The 24830-nt window shown below is 43.7% G+C and overlaps 2 protein-coding genes across 2 annotated transcripts in view; both read right to left on the bottom strand.

Moving 5' to 3' along the window:
* Positions 1 to 8563, bottom strand: part of LOC139620033 (paired box protein Pax-7-like) — a 63422-nt gene extending 54859 nt beyond the window's left edge. Inside the window, exons 1-2 of the mRNA XM_071475158.1 lie at positions 6505 to 8563; positions 6178 to 6256 (exon numbers count right to left, since the gene is read on the bottom strand). The gene's annotated coding sequence lies outside the window, so the exon portion shown is untranslated. The remainder of the gene's footprint in view (positions 1 to 6177; positions 6257 to 6504) is intronic.
* Positions 8564 to 8715: 152 nt separating this feature from the next.
* On the bottom strand, positions 8716 to 24439 carry mfn2 (mitofusin 2). Its single transcript, XM_071475155.1, has 18 exons — positions 24071 to 24439; positions 21307 to 21488; positions 20436 to 20571; positions 20094 to 20256; positions 19880 to 20004; positions 18968 to 19076; positions 18748 to 18855; positions 17454 to 17607; positions 16661 to 16728; positions 16224 to 16345; positions 15979 to 16105; positions 15727 to 15831; positions 14361 to 14463; positions 12932 to 13152; positions 12608 to 12763; positions 12122 to 12318; positions 11845 to 11979; positions 8716 to 10519 (listed from the first exon to the last, which is right to left on the bottom strand). Exons 2-18 carry the CDS (start codon positions 21482 to 21484, stop codon positions 10450 to 10452), a joined length of 2277 nt encoding a protein of 758 aa, XP_071331256.1. The 5' UTR covers positions 21485 to 21488; positions 24071 to 24439; the 3' UTR covers positions 8716 to 10449.
* Between the last annotated feature and the right edge of the window lie 391 nt (positions 24440 to 24830).

Genomic DNA, 24830 nt, shown 5'->3' on the forward strand with positions numbered 1-24830 from the left:
TTCTTTTTTGTTTCTGTCTTTTGTTTGACCATCTGTCTCTTGACTCTTTTATTTTGACTCTTCCTGTTGGGAACCACCTGTCCTGTGTGATACTCCTGTATTTGCCATGGATGTGATGATTTAATGCGCAGAATGAGATACAACGTGCTGCGAAGGCGACAACATCAAAGTTCCTATCATTGGCTTATCACAGTGACAGGCCTTGATACAAGAAGATAAAAAACTGTGACAGGAGTTCTAAATATTTTTTATGTTTTTAAAGATCATTTCAAAACATAATTTGTTTTTTTCCACTAGAATTGTACTGTTTTGCAATTGATTTATCAGCCCTTGCAATACCTTCACAGCCCAGTGGGTCATTGCTCACAGGTTGGGAACCACTGCCACAGACCAGTGAATACTCCTCAACTGATTCAATCCTGGAACCATTTTCTGATGTGAAGCCAGAGTCTCACTATGAACTCACAATGATGGTCAAATATTAACACTCACAGATGCACTGTTTGATTTTTTCAGTATTTCAAAGACAATGAGCTGTTCTCACCTGGAACAAGAGAAAAGCTAAAGTGATGGTGACGATGACGTAAACAGCCGTTAATTTGAGTTGGTGATGCTCAAATCACTTCAGAGGACATTATGTAGACTTGCAATCATTTCTCACACACACACACACACACACACACAGATTCTCACAATGTAAATAAAATGAACAACAGTAATTGTGAGAATCTATAATATGTTGGTAAAAAGTTTTTTTCCTCACAGTGTAAAAACTTTGGTGACGTTTTCTGACTGAACAGCAGGAGCTGGAGATTCGCACCAAGTCTGAGTCTGACTCAGGGAGAAAGAAGCTCGTACTTCGTCACTTTTTTGTGTCCCCTGGAAACACTTCCGTTGTGTTGTGAGAATCTGCAGCACATGTGTTGTCGAACCGATGAAGATGTTTTCTCAATGTGTTTGTGTTTTGTCTATTGATTTATGTTTTCTAAGTTGCAGTGTGTTGAGCTCTCTGGGCCACATACAAGACACACAGATCTACACACAGTTCAACAGTTTGAGTCCAGTTTTAGTCAGGAGTCATTCAGCTGTTCATTTCAGTTGTTGGTGAGAAAACACAGAGCGACAGAGAGAGAGACACGTCACTGGAGGACGACATGCTCACACACACAATAACACAGACTCCTTCATGAAACACAGGTAACTTTGAGCTTCTAACATCCAGCAGCTGTTCGGGGACGGCAGAGACAGCTTCTCCAGGAACGTTATCTAGAAATCTGTGTTTAAATCTTAACGTTTTCAGTGGCGTGTTATGACTTTATCCACAGCAGCTAAGAAATCCTCACGTTAACATGACAGCTCGTTTGTTACAGCTGCTGATACTGCAAGTCAACATATCCATCTCCACAACGACTGAGCTAATCCTACCCATAGATGAAGACCATGTAATATGGCTGAAAGCTCCAAAGAAAGGCTAGTAAGTAGAGGACTGTAACAGGACGGTGAATTTGGATATTTTTTGCTCCTAAACTTAACCAAACCTGAGCCACAGTTGTGTCAGATCAGGACATCACTTAGTAACAGAAACACAAACAGTGGGATCCTGTTGCATATTCACTGTTTCCTGTATATGTATTAGAAACTGTGCAGGTGCTGTATTGGTGCTGTGAGAGTTACAGTGTCGGCACTAGAGGGTGACAGAGAAACTGACGTTTGGAAAAACAGTGTTGACAACCTTGTTGTTGTTTAATCAAAGAGGAAACAGCCACATGTTGTATTTCTGCCCACAGACCCACAAACATACTGCCAAAATGACAAGTGAAAACCAATTTTTTATTTTTTTTTGCCAATTTATTAAAAGTAAAAACAGAAATATCACACTGACATAAGTATTCAGACACTTGAAGTTTAGCTTAGGTCCTTCATCTCTCTTGATCATCTTTAAATTGTTTCCACACCTTGACTGGAGTCCAAGACAGACAGAAGTCTCAGCTGACGATGCAGATCAGAGCAGAACCCATGAGGAGGAAGGAGCTGCTGCAGAGCTCAGAGACAGGATCAAAAACATTTCTGCTGCACTGAAGGTTCAGGAGCTCGGTGGCCTCCTTCACTCTTTCATGAAGAAGTCTGGAACAACCAGGACTCTTTAGAGCTGGACCAGGACTAACTGAGCCCTCAGGGAGAAGGGTGTAGGTGAGAGAGGAGACTGAGCAGCAGAGATCCTGTGTGGAGATGGAGAAACAACCATCCCTGCAGCTCTGCACTGACCTGGGCAGACGAAGCCTCTCCTCAGTGAGAGTTTTTAAAAGCCAAGACGACACAGGAGCAGTTTAAGGACAGTTCTGTCCCGACTTGAACCCAATCCATCATCTCTGGAGAAACCTGAAAATGTTGACACCCCCATCCAACCTGACAGCACCTGAGAGGATCTGTGGAGAAGGTAGAAAACCCACAATCCAGAGTAGTGAGAGTCTCATTGTGTCAGACCCAAGAAAAGTGGAGGCTGTAATCATTGGTGCTTCAACTAAGTCATGAGTTAAGTGTCCGAATACTTATGTCAATGTGAATTTTTTTTTCTTCTCCTTTTTAATACATTTGGTTAGGGTTAGACGCTGAGTGTTGAGAGTTTTCAGACAGTACAAAGTGACTCAGAGGTTATGAAGCTGAACCATCACCAACATGTCCTCACTGACATACATTGTCCAGCAGCCTCGGCATCATGTGATAGGCCGGCTGCTTGTTTGTGTATTAATCAGTTAGATCAGCCTCGTCTTCACAAATGTCAAAAAGAAAAGAGTCAGTGTGAGGCACTTGAAAGTAGCAGTCCTCATTTACCACGCAGTATGTCGATTGGTTTCACTTAATCGATCTTAGTGACTGAGCCATGAAAAGTGATGCGTCTGATGCCCCACAATGCCCCAGTTCACCAGCAGCAAAAGTCCCAAAAGCATCTGCTGGAAACAACATGACCTCCACCTCCTCTGAGAACATCTCAACAACAACAACAACGACAAGTCACTTACAGCAGAAAACCTCAGCTGCTGCATCTTTGTGTTTATACAGGATCAGAGCAGCTTTTCAACCAGAGGTTATCATCACAGCTGCTGCCCCCCCCCCCACGGTGAGTGTGTTAGACCGGGGCCTCAACTCTCCTCCTCTCTCCTTCTCTCCTCTCCTCTCTCCTTCTCTCCTCTCCTCTCCTCTCTCCTTCTCTCCTCTTGTCTAAATGAGCTGTTTTGCTTCTGCATCAGAAAGCATGGAGGTCTCACTAAACAAGTGAAACACAAACGTTATCTCAAACACTAATCCAATTTCAAATGGAGGGATTAATTTCCATACAATTTCAACATCCATTTTTGTCTGTTTTGGCCACCATGGCCAAACCTCAGTAATTAAGATTATGAGTAGACATTTGATACAGAGACATGGTGCGTGAACTGCCAGTTTGCAGTGGCTTTTGGGTTTCCACACTGAACCAGACAAAACCTGATGTGAGTCAACAAATCAGGTCAAACTTCAGCCGAGGCGACACACTGGAGTTGACACGTTCAGTCTCCGTGTGGCTCGGGCACCACGCTTCACAGGTAACACGTGCCCGGGCCACGAAGGCCCCGGCTACATGGACACAGGGCCGGATCATCCTCTGGGGAGCAGTGAGCTCATGAGGACCAGAGGAGACCGAGGTGAGCGGTGAACAAGTACCCAGCTGTCTTCAAATCAAATAAGAAATCCTGATGGATACGTCTCATTTCATTGTCACTGTAGTGACCATATTAACACATATTAACCATATTTAGCTTCACTGAAGAGAAGAGATCAGTCACACTGAGCCCAGCGACAAACACAAAAGTCAAAGATTTCAGAAATCAAAGCCAGCTCTGGAGACATAGCCAATTTCTTATGGTGGGGTATTTTTTACTGTTGGCTGGCGTGTTACGGCTCCGTCGAAAGCATCGCTAACTTGTTTTTTCACAGGCGATTACAGCAAGAACAAGCCGGGCTCTCAGGCCGGCAGAGCATGGGACCTTCATGAGGCTCAGAGCCACCTCCAGGATCAATGTTGCCATTTTGTGGATCAGGCAACTCAGATCTACCATGCAAGATGCATTTCGTTTGCTGAAGAGCTGTGTGAAGCGCCTATTCATGGAGCAATTCTTCACAGGAGTAAAAGTGGACAGCATGATGATGATGGTGATGATGATGCTCGTCAGTTCAATAATATCTTCAGTCTGCACGAGATCCGTTGGGTACATGTGGTACAGTGTTTGCATTGTATTAATCAATGGGTGGATGTGGTTTTTAATTTACAGTTTCTCGCAAACGTTAAATCACATTTCTTTACAACCTTTGATGCTTTTTTTTTTTTTTCAAAACTGCAAACACGAAACACAAGTCGTCAAAAACTACATCCACCAAACCTCCGACTCGTCTCTCAAAAATCAAACACTGTTTTCAGACCATACACAAAGCCAATCACAACACCACTGAGCACTCATCACACACTACATCACACAATGGAAAACCCAGCGTTCAGAGCATGTGGCTCCAGACGTGTTTATTCTTTATAACAGAGGAAAGGTATTTTATTCTCAGGTACAGTGTCAGTACTGCACACACACATACACCTGTTCTCCTCTCTGAACCTCCTGAGTGGCCACAGAGGGTCGTACCCTTTGTCCTGCTTCCCAACTGTCATTGTCATTCTATGAACAAGAAATCATAGTTTGTTTGTTTTTGGTTTTCCTCCTCTTCCTCCTCCTCTTCCTCTACCTCTCAGATCATCTTCCTCCAATGTTTGTTTCTTTCAAAATTCAACCTTCATCAAACTTCGCACTCTGAACTGACTTATATTCACATCATTAGCAAAAAAGAGTCTTGAGTTGCTGCGTTTATTAAAATTACAATTAGATAATTGAGTTTAAACTTCTGACACTTGTGGTTAACATTATGCATCACGAGCGCGTCACAGTGCACAGTGTGTTTTAGTGCGTGATAATTCACTCACTTATTCAATAAATGGGGTCAGGCCACTGAGCGTTTGGTTCAGAGAATAGAATTTAGTGTTTTAGCAATTAAGAAAAACTAATGTTGTTGTTAATAATAGTAATAAAAACAAATCACATTTCACAGGGTTACACAGGGCTGTGGAAACTTTGATAACAGTTAACACACCAAGGTGAGAAACACACAAACATAACAGTGAGCAGAGTGTTGAAAAGACAAACTACAGTTTCACTCACTGTGTCACAGTGAAGTCATTTGTCTTTGTGTTTGGATTTTTGAGTGCAGTTGAGTTTGAAGCAGCTAACAGGCCCCTGAGCCTGTGGGCCCAGTTCTCTGTGGCCCTGTTCAGACCTGGGATTAACGTCCATCCTGAATGATCCAGTCACAAGTGGACCGCTCGAAGTTCAGGTGTAAACGCACATCTGAGATCTGATCACTCAGACCACACTGGGAGGTGGTCTGGGCCTCATTGAAGGAGCCTCCTCTACTGACGTCCTCCACCACAGTCTGATTAGTCCCATCAGCTTCATAATGAACCCAAAATATTTTACTATTTCTAATGGATAAAATCTGATTTCACTGTAGAGCTGAGCAGCACAGTGATTTGCTCAACCCCTCCATAATGATGAACACAAACACAAATACAAACGTTCATTCAGCTCAGCAAATACAAACAGAAGCCTTTTCATTTATTAAAATACACTGTTGTACATGTTTGATTGATCTTTGGTGCATGTATGTTTTGGAGTTTGGTGTTAGCACAGCTGATAACTGAATAATAACTAATAATAATTTCCTGGAAGCTCAAAATCAAAGTCCCACTATTAGCAAGCTGGTTAGCTTCTACATGCTACCTTTGAAAGCACACACTGAGATGACTTTTCATGTTAAAGTAGCTTTCAGGTAAAATGTTCTAAGACAGTGCCTTTGAACTGTCAAAGTGTGTAATTTGACAATTGACAGGGTTTGTTTGCTAATTTGTGAACTAGCTTGCTAATTCGCCTAGCGCGCTAGCAAGTTAGCATAGCAAGTTAGCAAACGGTTAGCTACTAATACTGTTGACTTTTACTTTTACAGAACTTTAGTTTCATTATTTATAATAAAGTTCACAATTACATTGTTTTATGCATGTTTTCCTACACCCACCACAAACACATGGGCCAGACTGAAACACACCTTTTCCTGACAGCAAACCTCCCAGACTCAGGTGCTGTCCCGTCTCTCCTGCACCTCGACATCTTCAGCTTCCTCCTTCCTGTATGAACAAGTTTTAGGATTATTCTCCTGAACTGACACCTCAGTTGTGAACCTTGCTGGCTCACAGTCTGGGCTGTATCACAGGGGAACCGGTCTTCAGGGACATGTATTTTCTGACAAACAGCTGGAAGAGCTCATACACTCCACCGCTTCCACTCGCTGCTAACTGCTAACCAGCTAGCTAACCCCTCCGGCCCCGCGTCGCCGCTCTCTGTCTCTCTCTCCCGCCACACACAGCCCACGTACCGACTCTTCCTGAGAGGAGCTGCTCTCCTCCTGTAACTATATTCTCCCTCAAACTTCTCAGAATCACTGCAGACTTCGCACACAGATGATAAATTAGCGTAGTTCACTTGTCACCGTTGCCTCTTGGCGCTTCATACTTTCCACACGTGTGCGCATGCGTGACATATGAAAGCGAGCTTGCCGAGCACAGCTGGTTATCACATATTAGAAATTTCACAAATGAAGGCAAACTCATTTAGGTAGAAACTCCGCTCATTGGTCAATATGTTAAGACACTTTATGAATTTTTATACATTTTTGGTCGTGTTTTACTTTGAGTGGGGAGAAGATGTTCAACTGATAAGCACACAGACACACAGACACACAGAGACACAGAGACACACACTTACACAAACAGTTTGAATTAAACTGTAAACAACAAACCAGCTCCAGGTTCTGTCAAGTCCACTGAAAGGGGACAGGTGGTGAGGGGAGGACCGGCCCGGCCGCGGCTTAAAGCTCCTGAGAGGCTCAGCAGGAAACCAAAAGTCTCAGGATCATGAAGTGCTTGAAATTGTTTTAAATTAAATGTTTTTTTTCCCACATAAAAGTTTGGCAAAAAGTCTTACTCTTGTCCTCTGTGAGCGACCACCGGATTACTCAAAAACTACACAGTGAAAGTACTTAATAGTATTTGTACATGTGATATAACAAGTACTAAGTCTGAAGATATGAGGCTCAGACTACTCACTTCCCATCTCTAAACTGCTTCAGCTGCTTCTTCCAGTCCAGGCCTGTAACAGTTCAGCTCCAGCTTATGCACAAGGCAGCAATCTATTCAGAAACTGCACACATAGTTTTAGACTTCGACTGTTATATGATACATTTTAATGTAGCTGCAGTGTCATTTCACATAACATCCACATGTGTGTTTGGGCCTCCTCGACCTCTGACCTCAGATCTCAGAGCTTTCAGCAGCTTCTCATCTTCACTGAAAGTTCTGGTTTGGTCCGACGTTATTTTGAGTCGTAGTATTTGAAAGGTCAGTTAGATGTTGGTGATGCAGGAGTGCATGTGAGACCTGCAGCTCGGTTTTAAACTTCAGGAAATAAACATGTTTCCCAGTTCCACTGCAGATGGAAGCTAACAACAGTATTTAATGATCACGTGTCTGTTCACAGCTACAACTGAAGATGTTCTTTTTCTTACAGACTGAACTCAGTTAGCAGATTCTGGACTTTACCACTGGGCCTGCTGGTTTTCCTCATTATAATGAGAACAGACCTGAAGCTTCAGATCTCCAGGTCTAGATAAACTCTGAACTGTTGTCAGCTTCTGTCATTTGTAGCTGCTACAAACGTCGACCTGGACCCGAGTGCGGCCTGAGGCAGCCGTCAGTGATGTTGTTCTGCCATCTGCTGGTCAAATGATCACATAAGGTAAACTCTGAGGAAACACTGCGTGCAGTGATCACACGTACAGTGTGTACATGTACCACAACTTAGAGGTAATATTGTACCTGCGGCAATAAATACTGTGAAAATACTGTAAACATTAGTTTTCTTTTCTCAGTTATTAAATTAAATTATTAACTAGAGTTATCATTTGTGTTGCGCATCGTAGGGGTTGTGTATTTACATTGTGAGTATGAATGTTACGGATGTGTTTGATGTGTATTGATGTGTCCACACAGGAAGAGGTCACTGACGGGGATCTAACTAACTAATTAAATAAATTATACAGTGAATTAATACTTTACTTTCCCATTGAAGTGAATGAGGAAGTGGCCTTTGATTTGTGGACCCCACCACATATATTTACCCACTGAGCAAGAGACACCCACATCATCCTAACATCAGGGAGCTGAGCGAGCAGCTCCTCTCCTGTCACATGAATCTGACCTGAGTGCAGCAGAGAGCAGGGTCCAGGAGGGAAAAGTTTGATTACATCCAGCCCCCCCAGAGGGTCTGTCCAGGACCTTTATTGTCCAACTACCAGGTCTTGTTAGTGACATATTTCCAAATCCCTTTTAAATTTGTTTTTTTGTCACTCACAGGTGACACTACAGTCAGACATGGATGTAGAGGGTTTTCTTGGCGTTGGCCCCTTTGACCCCCACATGAAGATAAAAGTGGTGACATGCAGTTCAACGGCTGGTTCTCACCTGATGACAACTGAACAGACCTCATGTGGCGGCAGATCAACACTGATGCACAGATGTCGACCACACCGTCTTGTGTCACCTTTATTTTTGACATACGTTTGAACATTTGAACAGGTGAACAAACTACAACAATCACTGCATGCAGGTACCGTCACCTTCCTGAAGACAAACAGCTTTTTTCTTTAAAAAAACAAACCAAACAAAAAAAAAAAAAAAGAAAGAAAAATCAAAAGCAGCAGCTGGGTAAAGTGCATGTCTTCACTGATGAAGTGTTGTGTGGCAGCCCCTGCTGCTACCATGGCAACAGTCTATGGCTTTAACCAACCAGGACTCACTCAAATCCAGGCACATCCAGTCTGATGTGGCAGATTATTAAATTACACTATATACACATTTCAGAAGGGACTGCTGCTGGATTTGGCCACACTTACATATCCATCATATGTAGCTATTATCATCATTAATATCATGTAGCTGAGGTTTCTACCTCTGCGGGAACAGAGTCCAAACCACACACACACAGTCAGTGCAAGACAAAGACGAACAGTGAGAGTTTAACTGAAGGAAGCAGAGACAAAGCAGCACATCCTGATTTTGTTCTAGTGAACCTGACACGACTACTGTGATCTCCCTCAACCCCACACAGATGTTTTACAGATGAAAACATCAAACAGAAGGCGTCAGAGCAGATGCATACTCTGATGATGATGATGATGATGATGATACTTTAGCCATCATTTCACATTAACACTCCACACTAACATCTCTATAAGAATCCCTTACACGTGGTTATTAAAGAGTAAAATTAACTTCAGTGCTCTAAATAATACAACTGACTAAAACCATGTATAATGAGTCCTGCTAACGAGTTCATCCTGTGATATTCTATATGTTTCTTGTTATGAGCTCCACTGTTGCAACAGAGAATAGTTCCCAACAAAAGCATGAATTAAAAGCTCAAACTACTGATTTATGTCTTTGGTAGGAACTAATGTTTTTGAAGCTGGAGGCCACAGATTAGTGGGACGTCTGAGTGTGTTGGGACAAATGGAATCTGTTGAAATAAGAAACATATAGAAGACCAACAGCCTAAAGCTTCACGTGTCTGATACTTTCTGCTTCTACTTCACAGCCTGGACCTTCGACATTCACCATCAGAGGAGAAATTACAGGAAACACACTCAGTTTATAGTTTAGTGTCACTCTGCACTGAACTGTGACAGGTGAGAGGTCAGAGGTCAGATTAGCTCTAGAAGAGTGAAACCATGAGAGAAAGTGTGAACACATCAGTACAACAGTGTCCATCCCAGTGTCTTTTATAGAACTGAACTAAGATCAGTTCTGATCAGCTACTAGAGGAATAAATTATTTTGCATGTCTTCAGTTCATTACCCCCCCAGCTCCCTCCCTCCCCCCATCATATGGTCTGCCTGTGACTTCAGCACGGCATCTGTCAAGTGTTTAAAATGTTCACAAATTAAATCAAGTTCAGTAATGCAGAGTGAGCGGGGACAAACGGGACAGACTGAGTTTCTGACCGGAGCTGGTGCGAGTCACTGAGCAGCAGCTCAGACAGAGACCAGGAAACAGTCTGAGGGGACATGTAGTTCTGAGTCTGCGGCCGAGGCCACCACCGCTCAGTGACCCCCTCCACTCAGGTCAGACGTCCAGGCTGTCCTCTGCCCCTCCTCCTCTGCTGAACAGTGATGATGATGTTTCCTCTCTTCATCCTCAGGGTCCAGAAGCAGCTGGAGGGAAGAGCAGCACCTGGTCCGCTGCTGCTGTTCAGTCTGTCAGCTGCTCTACTTGCTGTGGTGGAGGTACTGCTGGGTGAACATGTTGAGCTCGCTGTCCAGCCAGCCTGCCTTGTTCCTGTCACACACACACACACACACACACACACACACACACACACACACACACACACACACACACACACACACACACACACACACATTAATGGAGTTCACATGAGTGGACTAACATGCAAGTCTGACAGAAGATGAATGACAACAGCTGTGCTCTGATTTAAATGAGTGATCACTGTGAGAGGAAGAGACAAAACAAAGCTGCCTTCTTCACTTCAGCCCCCACCCAGTCTCATCGGTTTCAGTTGAGGAGATACTGAACGAGATACTGGACCCAAAAGGCTCCTGACAGCTTTAACATCAGACTATGAGATGAGATGGTTATTGATTTCACGCTAAATCAGGGTAAACATGCCAGACAGTTAGCATTACTGTTAAATTTTTATTGTCACTGTAACTGTGGTTGATTACCGTGGTTAATTTAACTCAACCAGCAACAGTCTCCCAGACACATGTGGGGCAAGCAAGTGCCAGTTTGTTTTGTGTCAGTAAAAACATGGAGGAGACAGTGACAGCGCTGCTCAGCCTCTAAAACCTGAATTAGTGAGTAGAAGTGATTTTTTTTTTTTTAAATTACACAGTTTTAAGCGATTTCTCATTTTCCACTGCCAGACAAGTTTGGCTTTCTGTTCGGAGAGGACACACATGGACGCAGGGGAGAAATAGTAAGATCTTAGCTGCAGTGCAGACTGGATTAATATCTAATTGTATATATTGTATATTATTATGTTCTTATTTATCTTTTTCTTAAGTATCTGTTACCAACATTTGCAGTTTTTTTTCTCTTGCACTGTCCCCACTGTGGGACTTATAAAGGTTATCTTAATCTTAATCTTAAATGGATCCATGGCGTCACATTGCCGAGAGCCTCCATGTGAGACGCTTTGATCAGTGATTGTATGTTTTTGAAATTTATTTCAGGGCTGCAGCTCACCCCTAAAATCGCTCCTAAAATACTTTTTTCCTTAACTAAGGAAACCTTTTAAGAGATTCTGTGCAACATCCTAAAGTAGCTCCCTCAGCTAAGGAGAAATTAAACCTTAAGTGTTATGCTTAAGTAGAAAATTTAAGATGTTTTGTGCAACCGGCCCCAGGTGTTGATGTGTTGATAGTGGGACAGTGTGCGACGTCCTTGACAAGTAAGATATCAGACACACAAACTCGCGTGTGTGTCACTGGATCAGTTACATAAAACAACCAGCAGTGAGTTAGATTTTGGATTTTAGAACAGGTGCAGTTTTTACAGGCCCCACTCCACCTAGCACGTAGGACACACTTGTCCCGCAATAAAGCCGTTTGTGTTGGCACGCCAAGTGGTGATGTGCTTACCGCAGCAGCTTAGCCTTGCTCTGCAGACTGTCCAGCAGCTCGATCTTCTTGTTCATGTCAGTGATCTCATCCTCCAGGTTCTGACGGGTGACATCTACCTGCTGGCAGAGCTGAGCAAACACACCTGCCAGCTCCCTGAAAACCACAGCAACACAAACACACTTAGAAAACATTTAGTACGACTTCTTTACTGCCTCTTTTCAAATCAGTGATTGAAAGAAGCCTTGCTCTGCTCTGAGGTGCAGTCACAGTGTGTATGATCAGATTAAATACTCACTGCTGGACTTGGTGGCTGCAGTTGGATCCAGTGTAGCTGACGATGAGCTGCAGCTTCTCGCTGGCGTAGTCCACAAACTGTCTCTTAAAGGCTCTCTCCTTGGCCTTGGTGGTCCAGGTGAGCCGTTCGTAGATGTAGAGAAGCCCGTAGAGGCCCACTGAGAGGGCGATGAGGCGCCAGCCCACCGCCTTCCAGATCTGCACACACAACAGAGCGTCACTGTGGCTGAACCTTCATCACCGTGACAACTAAACACAATGTGAGCGGAAACATGAGCTACTACAGGACCGACAGTGGACCTGATCCTGACAGGTCAGGCATAAAATTTAGACATGATGTTTAGGTCGGATTCAGTCACGTTGGCCTTTTCATTGTCATTTACAAGGTGTTCACACATGCAAACAGGTGAGCTGTCACCATGGTAACAATGACTGCATTACGACTAGAGGTGTGTGTGTGTGTGTGTGTGTGTGTTTGTGTCCTTACCACGCCGCCAACCACAAGCACGCCCATGGAGGTACGGGAGGTCAGGGAGGCCAGACCTGTCACCATGGAGACCATCAACTCCTCCTGGGTCATGGAGCTCTGCGGGAAGGGAGGCATGCTGGTGCTGACTGGAGTCAGGGCCATGGGCCGAGGGACCTGCAGGAGAACACAGCTGGTAACACCACAGAGTGCAGGAGGATCCAGTATCACTCACAAAGACCACCTCCCATCTCAGTCATGGACCACATTTCTTCTGATGGAGTGAGACCTTACATCACAATCTGTGATCTCTGAGTCCCGAATAAGTCTAATGAGGAGGTTTACCTGATCGTTGTAGCCCATGAGGGCCCTCCGGGTGTTCTTGGGCCCCAGGAAGCGGTTGACCAGCATGGTCCAGCCCAGAGAGAAGTGGAAGCCGATGTCCTCCTGAAAGTCACTGCACAGCTTGTCACAGGCCAGGTCATAGCTGAGGCTGAAGCACTGACGAGGAACCAGCTTGTCTACCTGCTCTCTGACTGCACTGGGCAGGAGAGGCTTCAGACCATCTGCACACACACACACGGACACACACAGACACACAGACACACACAGTTATATTTTACCACACATGTCAGAACCTGAGTTTCTAATAGCTCAAACTTTTACCACATTTTCAGAAATTCAGCTTAAGAAAATCAAGCGCACACTTCCATCCAGGTGGGGGCCATTAAATAAAGCACGTCAGAAAAGGTGGTGCAACAAGATGACGTAGTTAAAGGAACCAAACAAACCTGAGCTTCTGTTTGTTTCATGTATTAGTTTATGGAACTGTTAAATAAAAGGCTTGATTTCCAGTGGAGACGTTTACATGATGTTGTTGCTGTGAATATTTTTGTGTATTTTAAAAGTGTGAGAGGTGTCTGTTGTGTTCAGTCAAAGAAAGTTTTTCATTGTCTCTCTGACTGTAACAGGCTGTGTTGTGTCCCTTATATTCGCCTGGTGTGATTTTTTATTAAACACATGTTCATGACCAGACAGCAGGAGTCAAATGTCAATGTTTAAACTTCCTCCTGAGTCAGGCTCATTTGGCTATTTACAGTTTTCATCAGACACTGATTATAACCTGATTATGTCTGGTGTGTGTCTCAGGCTTGTGCTACAAAATCATTAATCATTTGATTCTGTTATTCGAGTGTAAAGCTTCTCTTCTCTCAGTCACATGTTGTAAATCATTGGACACGTCCACCCTGAGCCTGGTTCTGCTCCAGTTTTTCCTCTCACTGCTCTGTACGGAGAGATGACCTTTGTTCTGAGTTGGTTCTGTATTAATAAAACTGCTCTGAGCATAGAAACTTTAGTCATTAAAGTGTAGAGATGTAAGAATACGATGGAGGACATGAGAAGCCTGATGCAAATCTGACTGTGTGGTCAGGACCTGTCTGAACTCTGCCCCACAGTTTTATTTAGACTGATTCAGGATTAGTTTATGAACATTATGAATTATTAAAAGCTTTTCTGTGATATTTTGAAATTTCTTTTTGAATTTCCACCACTCAGGTTTTTGTCTGTGCTAATTGAAAATGTGAATGAACACAGGTGGATGTTGGACCCACCTTGTAACACATGTTTCTATCTTCTCTGTTTGAAACAATCATACAGAGTCAACTCTACACAAGTGCACATGGAAACTACAGCCCCAGTAAACAGCAGTATTATTAGTATTACACTGTGGTCTGTGCAGTGGACAGGTGTGAACAGGTGTGAAGAGTGTTACCGATCATGTCGGTCTGTGTGGCCTGCAGGGCGCTGGTGATAGAGGTGGAGCACCTCTCTGACATGTTTTTGCCCAGACCCTCTTCAATGTGCCGATGAAGCTCCTGGGACAAGAGGAAACAAAAATAAACACGATAAGAAACAGGAAATAAAAACACACCTGATCCCTTTTGTTTTGATTTTTTGCCAGGATAATTTTTCTACGTTTTTTTTTTCATCTGTGGAAAAACCCCGAAAAGGTGAGTGATTTTTTTTCCTGGGAAGATTTTTTTTCCAGTGGTATTGTAATTTTTTTTTTTTGTGTGTGTTTGCTTTTGTTATACTGAGTTCAGCCACAAGAGGGTGAAGCGCACAAACAAAATCAGACCTAACGGCTTCATGTTTCCCCTCTAGGTGACTTTTAATTTCTCCATGCACTAAACATACTATAAATATAATGTGTGTTACATAGTAACTGTCAGAGAGGAATCAATGCTGAATCAATGTGACAAGTGCTTTTTATAAAAAATACTAACATCTGTATTTAGAGGTTCTGTCAGGTTCAGGTTCAGGTTCTCAACCATTAGACTTTGGGTTTTGTTTAAGTGAAAGGAGAAATGTCAGGCTGACCTCAGCCTGACCTCAGCCTGACCTCAGCCTGACCTCAGCCTGACCTCAGCCTGACCTCTTGTCTTCTGGCCTGTACTTTCACTCATCACATATGTTAGAGGCTCAGGCGGTAGCAGCATGTGTGGACTCTGTTCCCATCCAGTGAGCTTGGCCAGTTGAGTGGGGACATGACGACACACTGCAGACAGCTCTTACATAACACAGATTAACTGGGCTTTATACAGGTTCAGAGAGCCGGCAGGAGGAGTGGGGTGAGCTTTACACTTTGCTGCATGTAGATACCAGACTGACAGATGTAGGAGAGTGATCCACAGCAGAGTCATCACAGTCACACTCAGAATTAAAGTTTGATCCCATTTCATCCTGGATGTCATATTTTGTACATACATGTGACCCACTCAGGAGATCAGGACACAAGAGGAGAAGATGGTCAGCAGCTGAGGAAGAGACCAGGTCTAAGAGACTGAGAGGAGGAAACATCGTGTCCCTGCAGTCAGTGACAGATTCAACTAATGCTGACTCAGACCAGCTGATCCCCACAAACACAACAGCTGACACACAGCTAACTGCTGACACACACATGCACTCTGCACCTGTGTGAGAGAGAGCAGCCCCCCCCCCCCCCCCCCCCCCCCCCAGTCATTCACTAACAGAGGATGGACTCACAGTCACCTCTCACAACTTTACATCAGACCAGAATACTTTGGGTTTAAGATGCTTTTAGGTCCACCCTTGTGTTGAGTATGTGTTAGACTCACGTTCTTGTAGACCTTCAGCACCACTGATGATGGGTGGAAGTCCATGTGGAAGTCATCCACCAGCACGTGAAGCTTCCTGATCTCCTCTGCCATGGCGTTAGACACCTGAACATGAGCAGAGAGCAGCGTGAAAACCACTTCCTGTTGAGGAGTTCACCTCCAGTCTCCATCTGACTGATCTGAAATCAAGCTTTTTTTCACAACTTTTCAGCTGTTCCAGCAGGTAAGTTATGATGTCACGTTGGGGTTCACCTGTCTCTCCACCTCCTCTGTGATCTTCTTAATCTTAGCCTTACAGTCCATGGTCAACAGGTCCAGCTGCTTATCTATAAACTCCAACCGGTCCTGACGGTCCTCTTTGGTCTCAAGGCAGTAGACCCTAAACCGAACACACACACACAAAAAAAAATCAAGCACTTACAGTGTGACCGGGAACCCAGACGGTGTTTAACAGTGTAAATGTCTCTGAGGATTCATCCAGTTCACAGTTCACTCACCTCTGCTCTTGTGCAGCGATGTGAACAGAATCCATGATGTGGCGCAGGGCCTCAGAGATCTGCTTGGCCCTCACTGTGTGCTGCTCAAACTTGGTCTTTACTGCAGACTGAGAGATACACTCCTACACAACACACACACACACAGACAGACAGTCAACAATCCAGACAGCTCAAGAAGCATGAATGACGGATACGTCACTTCTCCAGGTGAAGCTGAAATTATCTTTTTTTTTTTTTTTCTTTTTTACATCAACACAAACTTCAGTGTGTTTGACGTCTTAACCAAGTCATTTGTGTGTGTCCAGTACAGAGAAGAGCTGATCAATGAACTGAATAACCAATGAGAATAACTGATAAATCTATCTGAGTATTCAAATTCATGACCCATTCAAACATCTAAATCTGGTTCCTAGCTGTTCCATGGATCAGGATCTCACCTCGAATCTCCGCTCGAAGTTCTGGAACTCAAACATTCTGGCCTGAAATCCCTCAGCAAGAGCTCCACCTGAAACAAGACCACAGCGTGTAATTCTCGCTATTGCTAGTTAGCTTTCACTTTCAATGTGCTTCGTAAAACCCTGAGAGGGGAGGGGGGTGCAGCTGACGATGCGTTTGTTTTGGTCTGAGATGCTGTTGGTCATCTAGTGGCAGTGACGATCATTTACAGAACCTTTAAATCTGTCATCACAAAAATATGTTTCTATGTTTTAAGTATTAAATGTATCCAGAGATTTGACATCAGCTCTCCACTCTGTGTTTCCAGAACTGATGAAAGTTCATTTCTGATCACAGCTACATAAAATAACACTGAATTAATTCTAATCCAATCCACCAGTTTCCATGGCTGAACATCCTGTGATCACTGTGTCCACATGACAACACTCATAAAGTCAGACTGGCAGATGATTCAGTGTCTTTTATCAGTGGAAACTAATTATCATCGTTATTTTATTAACTTCTGACTAAATGAATGATTTAAAGCTCTTCTGAAAATTAAAAAATAGAATTTAACATTTGAATAGTTTGGTCTGATGTAATACATAACAGTGGAACAAATTTAACTGCACTGAAAATCTATTTGATAACTTTATATGGATGTAAATTCATATAAAAACTCTTTAACTATTTACTGAACCTTTTGCGGTTTCACACAACTTTTCCACCCCTGGAAAAAACACAATTTTCAGATTCTATGACTTTCAAGGGTCAACACTGACTACCACCCCCCACCTGCTTCAGGCATTCCTTGAGCCTTCTGCACTCGAGCCTGGAGCACTTCCTTGGCAGAGACGAAGAAGATGCGGTCGCTGGCCTGATTCCGGTCCACCACAGCCAGCTCATCCACCAGGAAATTGGTGCAGCGGTCCATATGCTGCCTGCGAACCTGACACAACAACAGCACACTTCAGCATCTTTACTGACACTGACGCCAGCAGTGATACAGTCTAGTTTAACTCAGGAGGACTTCAGCTGACCTGAGAACAGCAGAGTCAACAGAAATGAGGGTCAGGGTGCAGGATTCTGGTTCTGATGCTTCGCTTCATATTTCACATATTCAGGTTGACAGGTATGGAACATTGAGAAAAGACCACGTTTAGAAAATGTTGTAACCTGCTATGTTGTTTTTCTGTGTGGTTGCGGTTTGGTCTCATATTTTATCAGAAAACATTTGGGTCAACTATGACTTATTTCACTCTGACTAACTGGTTGAGCTTCGTGTCACCTGAGCGCTTCAAATGTTTATGTCTGACAATTATTTATTGAGCAAACTGTGACTGTAAAAAGACAATTTCCCTTCATTGTTTGTTCATCTACCTACCAGGACCTTCAATGCCTCCTGACATCAATTTTTGTTTGTGGGAAAAATGTGGGGCAAATAAAAAACGAGTCATGAGTCTGTGTGTACACTGTTGAAGTCCATGTGTTCAGTCAAAAACCTGTGAACGACCCACAAACACAGTCCGACTGGACTGGGTCTGATGTCACGCCTCAGCCTTGTGGTCACTTCCTCCACCAACCAGTCAAGTTACAGAGAACATGGTCACAATCTTCTCTCCCTGTGTTACAGTGTTTAACAGCACTGTGCTGGGCAGGTGACAGGTCTGTTTACAGTGTTTGTGCTCTGAAAGACGTTACAGAAGGAAAATTAGCAAGTGTTGTGTTTACATCACTGCCAATCAGTCAGTCTACTGCAGAGTCCGTGGACCCGGGTGTGAATATTGATTGTAGCCTTTTCCAATGCAGACAAAAGCCTGATGTTGTCTTGGCAGGTTTTCTGACCAGTGCAAAAGGGGTTCTATGAAATGACATCTCGATTCATCGATGCACATGAATTTCATGACATGACGACAAAATGCTTCATCTCGACGTCCTTACCTGCAGCATGAAGCTGCATAAACCAGAGGTGTGCGGTGGCAGAAATATCAACACAACAAAGGGTTTATTTATGCACCATACAACATTCTCAGTCCAGCCTGAGTCTATTTTTAACCATATCATTTCCAGGAGTAGACGTTTTACTCACCTCCTCCATGTACTCAGGCTCTGAGGCTGAGGCGTCCCAGCGGTTGTTGAGGATGAAAATGTTGGGACTGGAGAGACGCTCGTTGACCTTGTGAAAAAAGGACTTTTCCTGTAGACAGACACAACACACTGTTTTGAAAAGGTGTCATTCAGTCAAACTGCAGATTCTTCACTGACTATTTGGTTGTTTTAAATGTGCTGACTCAGCTGTGATGTCTCACCGTCTGCATCAGCGTGGACTCGGAGTTCGCCACCAGAACAAACACATCAGCGTCCAGGCAGAACTTGTCGATCCAGCTGTCCAGCTCTGTGGTGACATCGATACCTGGGCTGGAGGGGGAACAGGATGTGGAATAAGTTACCTGCTCAGTGAGGGTGGCGGCTTTGAAATCAAGTATTGACAAACGTAGGAATAGCTGTTTTTTCAATTCGGTCTCCACATTTTAATTGTGGTTACCACTGCAGGCAGGTTCTACACCTGGGCCTTGTTATAAAATGCTTTCAGGTTATTTTATTTCATTAGACTTTGGTCTGCTAAAATATCCTGGTACATCAGCATCATCTGAGCAGGTCACAGTTAACAGACTGACAGACATGTTACAGTCTGTCTGAATTCTCTGTTGATTTTAGTTGGAGTCTGAAAGATGCTACTGCAAGTTTCCGTTTTGTTAACCTGTTGTTTCTGATTTAATCAACTGAGAGTGAAGGAGGAGGAGGAGGAGGAGGAGAAGTTGCTCATGGCTTACAGACACTCGTCTGTTCTAACTAGTACATTTTAATTTTGTCTGTTAATGGTTAATCTTGTTTTACAAACAGCGGCTATTGGCTAAATAAGCATCTCCACCACAGAGGTATAAAAACCTTTCACTGCACTGAAGAAGCTCATCAGCTGAAGTCCTGTCATGTGAAGTGTAAACAGATCAACGTGTGATATTAACACTGCTGTCAATCCTAACTCATGAGTGTCAAACATTTCATCACAATTTGTAGTTTTGTGTAGTGTAGTTTTCACAGCGTGGGACAGTAACAGACACATGTACCAGCTGCTTTATATTCAACATTAGGCCTTTTGTCAGGAGTGCAGCTCATGAGAAAAACAGGTGAAGTGAACTTGTCGTTGACTTGTGTCTGACCTGTCCACCAACACCAGGTCATCCCTCAGCAGAGCACACTTGGCTTTAGGCCACATGACGCAAACCAAGCTGCCGGCATCAAGGTCCTCATCCTGGTGGAGAGCGTGGGCCAGCTGGTTCACCGTCTGTCAACACACACATCATCATCAGCATCAGCTGAGTTTACACACACACAGACTGGAGGTGTGGTGGCTGGAGGGAAGGTGCTGCTCACCTTTATGCTCTTCTTCTCCTCTGAGCCTTCAGTGAGGAGGAAGGCCTCGTTGCCATCGGTGCCCTCCACCCTCAGGAAGCAGTTGGTGGTGTGTCCTATTCCAGACGGCAGCACCTTGTCACAGAGCATGGCGTTGATCACTGAGCTCTTCCCGTTACTGGTCCTATAGAACAAACCACAAGCTGTCAGCAGTGCCGACCTGCCAGCTCTCCACAGTTTGACTTAGGCTCATTTTTTTATAGCTCCACAGAAATGAAGGAATGAATGTCGCCATCAGAAAATTGAGATTCAATATAGGTAACGGAAGAAAAAATACAGAAGGTAAGAAACAGATGTACATACCTCCCAAAGAAGACCACCTTCATGTGCCTGCGGGCGAGCACTTCTCCAATGCCTGCCACCTTGGCGAGGTAACCCCGGACATCCTGGACCTGCTCCTCCGTGGTGACCGGGTCCAGCTCATCATTTTTGTGAGTATCTAACATGTGGAGGTCGGACAGAGTCAAACAATCCTGTTGTACTTAATGTTTCCACAGACAGCCTCTTTATCAGTGAAGTATGATACCGGACATCATGAGTTCAGACTCATGTCATAACTGGAGCATTAGTCTCATTAATGCCACCCATGCCAGGTTTCACTTAGAGGTGCCCTGGAGTTTTCTTACATCTTATATGTTTCTTGTATCTTTCTCAAAACACATTGTGTGGATCCTTTAGTGTTGAATTTATTTCCATCCTCAGAAAAAAATTGTAGAGACAGTTTTAAAATAATTAAAAAACTTCTCCATTTATATCCAAGTCTATTAGCTATCAGTGTTCTTCTTCTCTGCCGTTACTGGTGCATGGACATGTTTCTGGTGCATATTACCACCAGCAAATGTTGATCAGTAGAGTTTTTGTGAGAAGGACAAAATGTCCTTAAATAAAGAGAAATGGCAACATACATAAAAAACAGGTTGAAGAAATTAAGGTAAAACCACCAGAATGAATATGTGTATGTGCCAAATGTGAAGAAATTTCCTGAAGGTGGTTTTGAAGTATCACATTCAAAACATGTCTGTGAGGTCACAGCGTCCTCGACCTTTGACCACATACACAAAAATAGCCAAAAATAACTTATAACCTCTTGTTCTGACTGTTACAATCACCTCTGGACCAGGCGTTTGTGGTACAACATGCAACACTAACAATCAAATGACAGGTTGGTGTTTACCTTCCAGAAAGGAAGCGCTCTCCTTGATGTAGGCCCCCAACTGTTCAAAGATCCCGTTGATCTTCTTCTTTGCTGTGACAAAGTGTTTGAGCGGCGATGCGTTCACTTCTGCCATCAGTCTCTTGTCCTTCTTGCCGTGGACTGCGCTGGTGTTGGGCCGTGAGAAAACCAGAGACATGGCACTAGACAGAGAAAGAAACATAAAGAAACCTCTTCATGAGTCTGTCTGGACAAAGTTTCACTGAAATCCACTTGTAAAAAATTCGACAGAAACATTGACAACAGGGTAATATGGTGGTGTTTATCTTTTTCACACAGTGCTGGTTAAGCCTCTCAGCTCCAGGTAAATCTCTCTGTATTCCAGAGTTTTACTTGTGGTGTGGAGTTTGAATGTTTTTGTTGTCACTGACTCTGTGATTGTTGCGTGTGTCTGGAGATGTTCTGAGTGAAGTTCACTGAGCTCACGACCATGAGTCAGATCTCCTTCACTTCCTGCTGTTTGTCTTTCCTGACCTACTTTCTCCCACCTCTCCCTACCTGTAGGAGGCCAACTCTTCTCTGAGTTTCTTTGAAGACTGAGCATTCAAGGAAAATGTTATCTACCCTCCCCTTGCACATAATATAATATAATATAATATAATATAATATAATATAATACAATATAATATTTATATATATTTGTTGAACGCAGTAGGTTGCCTTGTTTATTTTGCAAATGAAAATGTATTATTATAAGACAACATTAGGATGTGAGTGATTATGACGACAGAAGCAGGAGACAATTATGAACGCACAAACACTGTAAATGTATTCACAGCAGTCCTCCTTCCCTCCCAAAATTAAACAGGAAAACTGATCGGTGCTGTCTCCTCATCACTCCTACTAAAATGCTGTAATAAATGGAGTCACAGTGCAGTGATCAGTTCACATTGTGGGTTCATATATATTTACAGATATAGTGCTGCTGCTGCTCTGTCCACCTGAAACCAGTCAAACAGGTCGACAGTAACAACTTGTTTGAGTTACTGGGCTACATGAACCCTTTGTGGTGACAAGAATGAGTGTTGCAAAGAGTGTTGCAACTCTTTTATAATAACTGACAGTCTGAATGAAAACAATATTCAGGTGAGCCAAAGGAAAAGTGAAACTGTTTTCGTGTTTTGCTTGTGTCATTCCTCCTTCAGATAAACATCTGTGCTGCACATTCTCCAGCTCTGCAGGAAATCGTTTCCACTTTCCCAAAAAACATTTCTGTGAAAATGGGGAAATGTGTGGCTGTACTCTCATGTGCTGTGAGGATTTGGCTGCTGCTAGAGAAGAACAGGAGCCTGTCCTCAAAGTCTTTCTCTGCTGATGTGGAAGGAGCACACGAGGACATGCTGTCCGACCTCGATGAGTGAGTTCTCCAGGGGTTTGGAAAAGTCCAGATGAGGCACTAAGATACACACATTAGAACAAACATCTTCTCTGGTGATACTTACTGCAGACTGAAATTTAATTCATGAAATCATCTTACTGCGGAAATTTGTAAAGTGTAAAACTGACACATTAATATAGTTTATGACATGAGAAGGCTCATGGCTCATGACTAAATACTTTATATCTAAATGTGGCCCCTGGCATAAAACATTTTGACACCCCTGGTATTAAGTCTCCATAAAACCAAGGCAGATACAGAAACTCACAAAAAGCACAAATTAAAGATGATAAATGGGACCAGTTTACACTTAACCTGTGGCCAATGGGATTCAGGGAAATCATATGATGTAGCAAAACAGCTAATGACTTTACAGGTTGTTTGTGTGGTAACTACCATGAACATGACAATCTCCTCTCATCACTCCCTGTGAGGGCCCCAACAGCAGCAGCAGCAGCTCTGGAGGTGACCACTACATCAGCACATGAAATCTGAGGGAGGAACCTACTCATTGTTGGGTTTGGTCTCTTCAGGAGGATTATTGATGATTTCAAAAAGAGCTTGACCCTCAAACGCTTGCATAGGTCACATACAGGCAAATGTTGTAGTATTTCGTTTTCTGCCTTAGCTTCCTCTTCATCCGATTCGTGCATGTTCTATGGTGATTCGTGCACTGACTGGACAAAATAACTGAAACGCCCGACAGTGTGCTCCCTCACAAAGAACAAACTGCGGCCTCAGACATTCACATTACCGCATCAGCAACAGCTTTGACAAAGCTGGAGCTGCAGGTGATTCTTCTCTGCAGCAGCTGTTATAACCTGCAGTCGGTTTTAACGTGACTGGACTCAGTGCCCGGATCCACCCCCTGTCTGGTGAAGGCCGTTACCCCGGCGTGACCTTTCACACAGTTTGAAGGTAACGCTAGTAAATGTCATTTTTCACTCTGTAATAACTCGGTTGGTGTAACCACATGTACCATCAACACAAACCGACCCACAAACAATCAAATTAAATCTAATAAATTAAATAACAGCAGCGCAACACAGCCTTTGTTAAAACACATGTCATCCAGCTGCCTAACGTTTACCCCATGACGTTAAATATCTACGGTGAGTGTCTCAGATCGGTCAGAGGTCTGAAAGTCTTCGCCTCTGAGTTATCAGTTAGTCTGGTGTAACTTCCCCAGGCCTGAGTAACACGATAGAGCGGTAAGTGGGGACAAACCGGGACAAACCCATGCTAAACATCAAGCTACCTAGCCTGTCAGGTTAACTGCATTCACATTAGCTACTGCAGCTGCTCACCGAGTAACACACTGGTTCATGTTCCGGTTTCGGGACTTACCGTGGATGGGGTCGTTCTTCACAAATACTCCTCTTGCATCCTGCCCCCGATGTGTTAAAATCTCTACTAGCTAACAAGCTACTAACGTTATTCCGGACTGACCGTTGGTGATTAGCGCTAGCGAAGCTAAAGGGGGGCGTAACTGAGCGCTTGGCCGGGCTCAGGCTTGATAACCAGCCGTTTTCTCCCTGTGGTCCGCGGCTCTGTCGGTGACTCACACAGCGTGAGTTTGATACGAATCTGAACTAACTTCTTGTTTTCTCTGTTCACCGGTCAACATGTCGTCTACGCAGCACAACGCAGGTCGTAGCAACAGCGGCCCGCGGGAAGGCACATCGATTACGTCACGGCCCAGTCCCGCCCACGTCTTCTACTTCTTCTTCTGGTTTTATTTGCGGTTGGAAATCAGCTCACAGGTGCACTACCGCCACCTGCGGGACTGGAGTGTGGTACAAAAACCCAAATTCTCCTTATCAACCCTGTTTCCTCTTAAGATAATTATATGACTACACATTCCCCATAATGCATCTGCAAGGAGGTTCCTAAAGTGACGGTTAGCTTAGCTTTCTTTAATGCTGACGTCACTTCCGTCCTCTCCTCATCAGCCTTGACCACACACCAGGGGTGGACAGTAACTAAGTACATTTACTTGAATACTGTATTTAAGATTATTTGAATATCTGCACTTTACTTGAGTAGTTTTTTATGGAAACTTGTGACTTTTACTCAAATATTGTACATTTGACTTCAACAAATGTAT

The sequence above is a fragment of the Trachinotus anak genome, unplaced genomic scaffold (assembly GCF_046630095.1).
Source record: "Trachinotus anak isolate AG129_WGS33_773 ecotype Australia unplaced genomic scaffold, CSIRO_AGI_Tana_v1 ptg000004l, whole genome shotgun sequence".
NCBI classification, from domain to species: domain Eukaryota; kingdom Metazoa; phylum Chordata; class Actinopteri; order Carangiformes; family Carangidae; genus Trachinotus; species Trachinotus anak.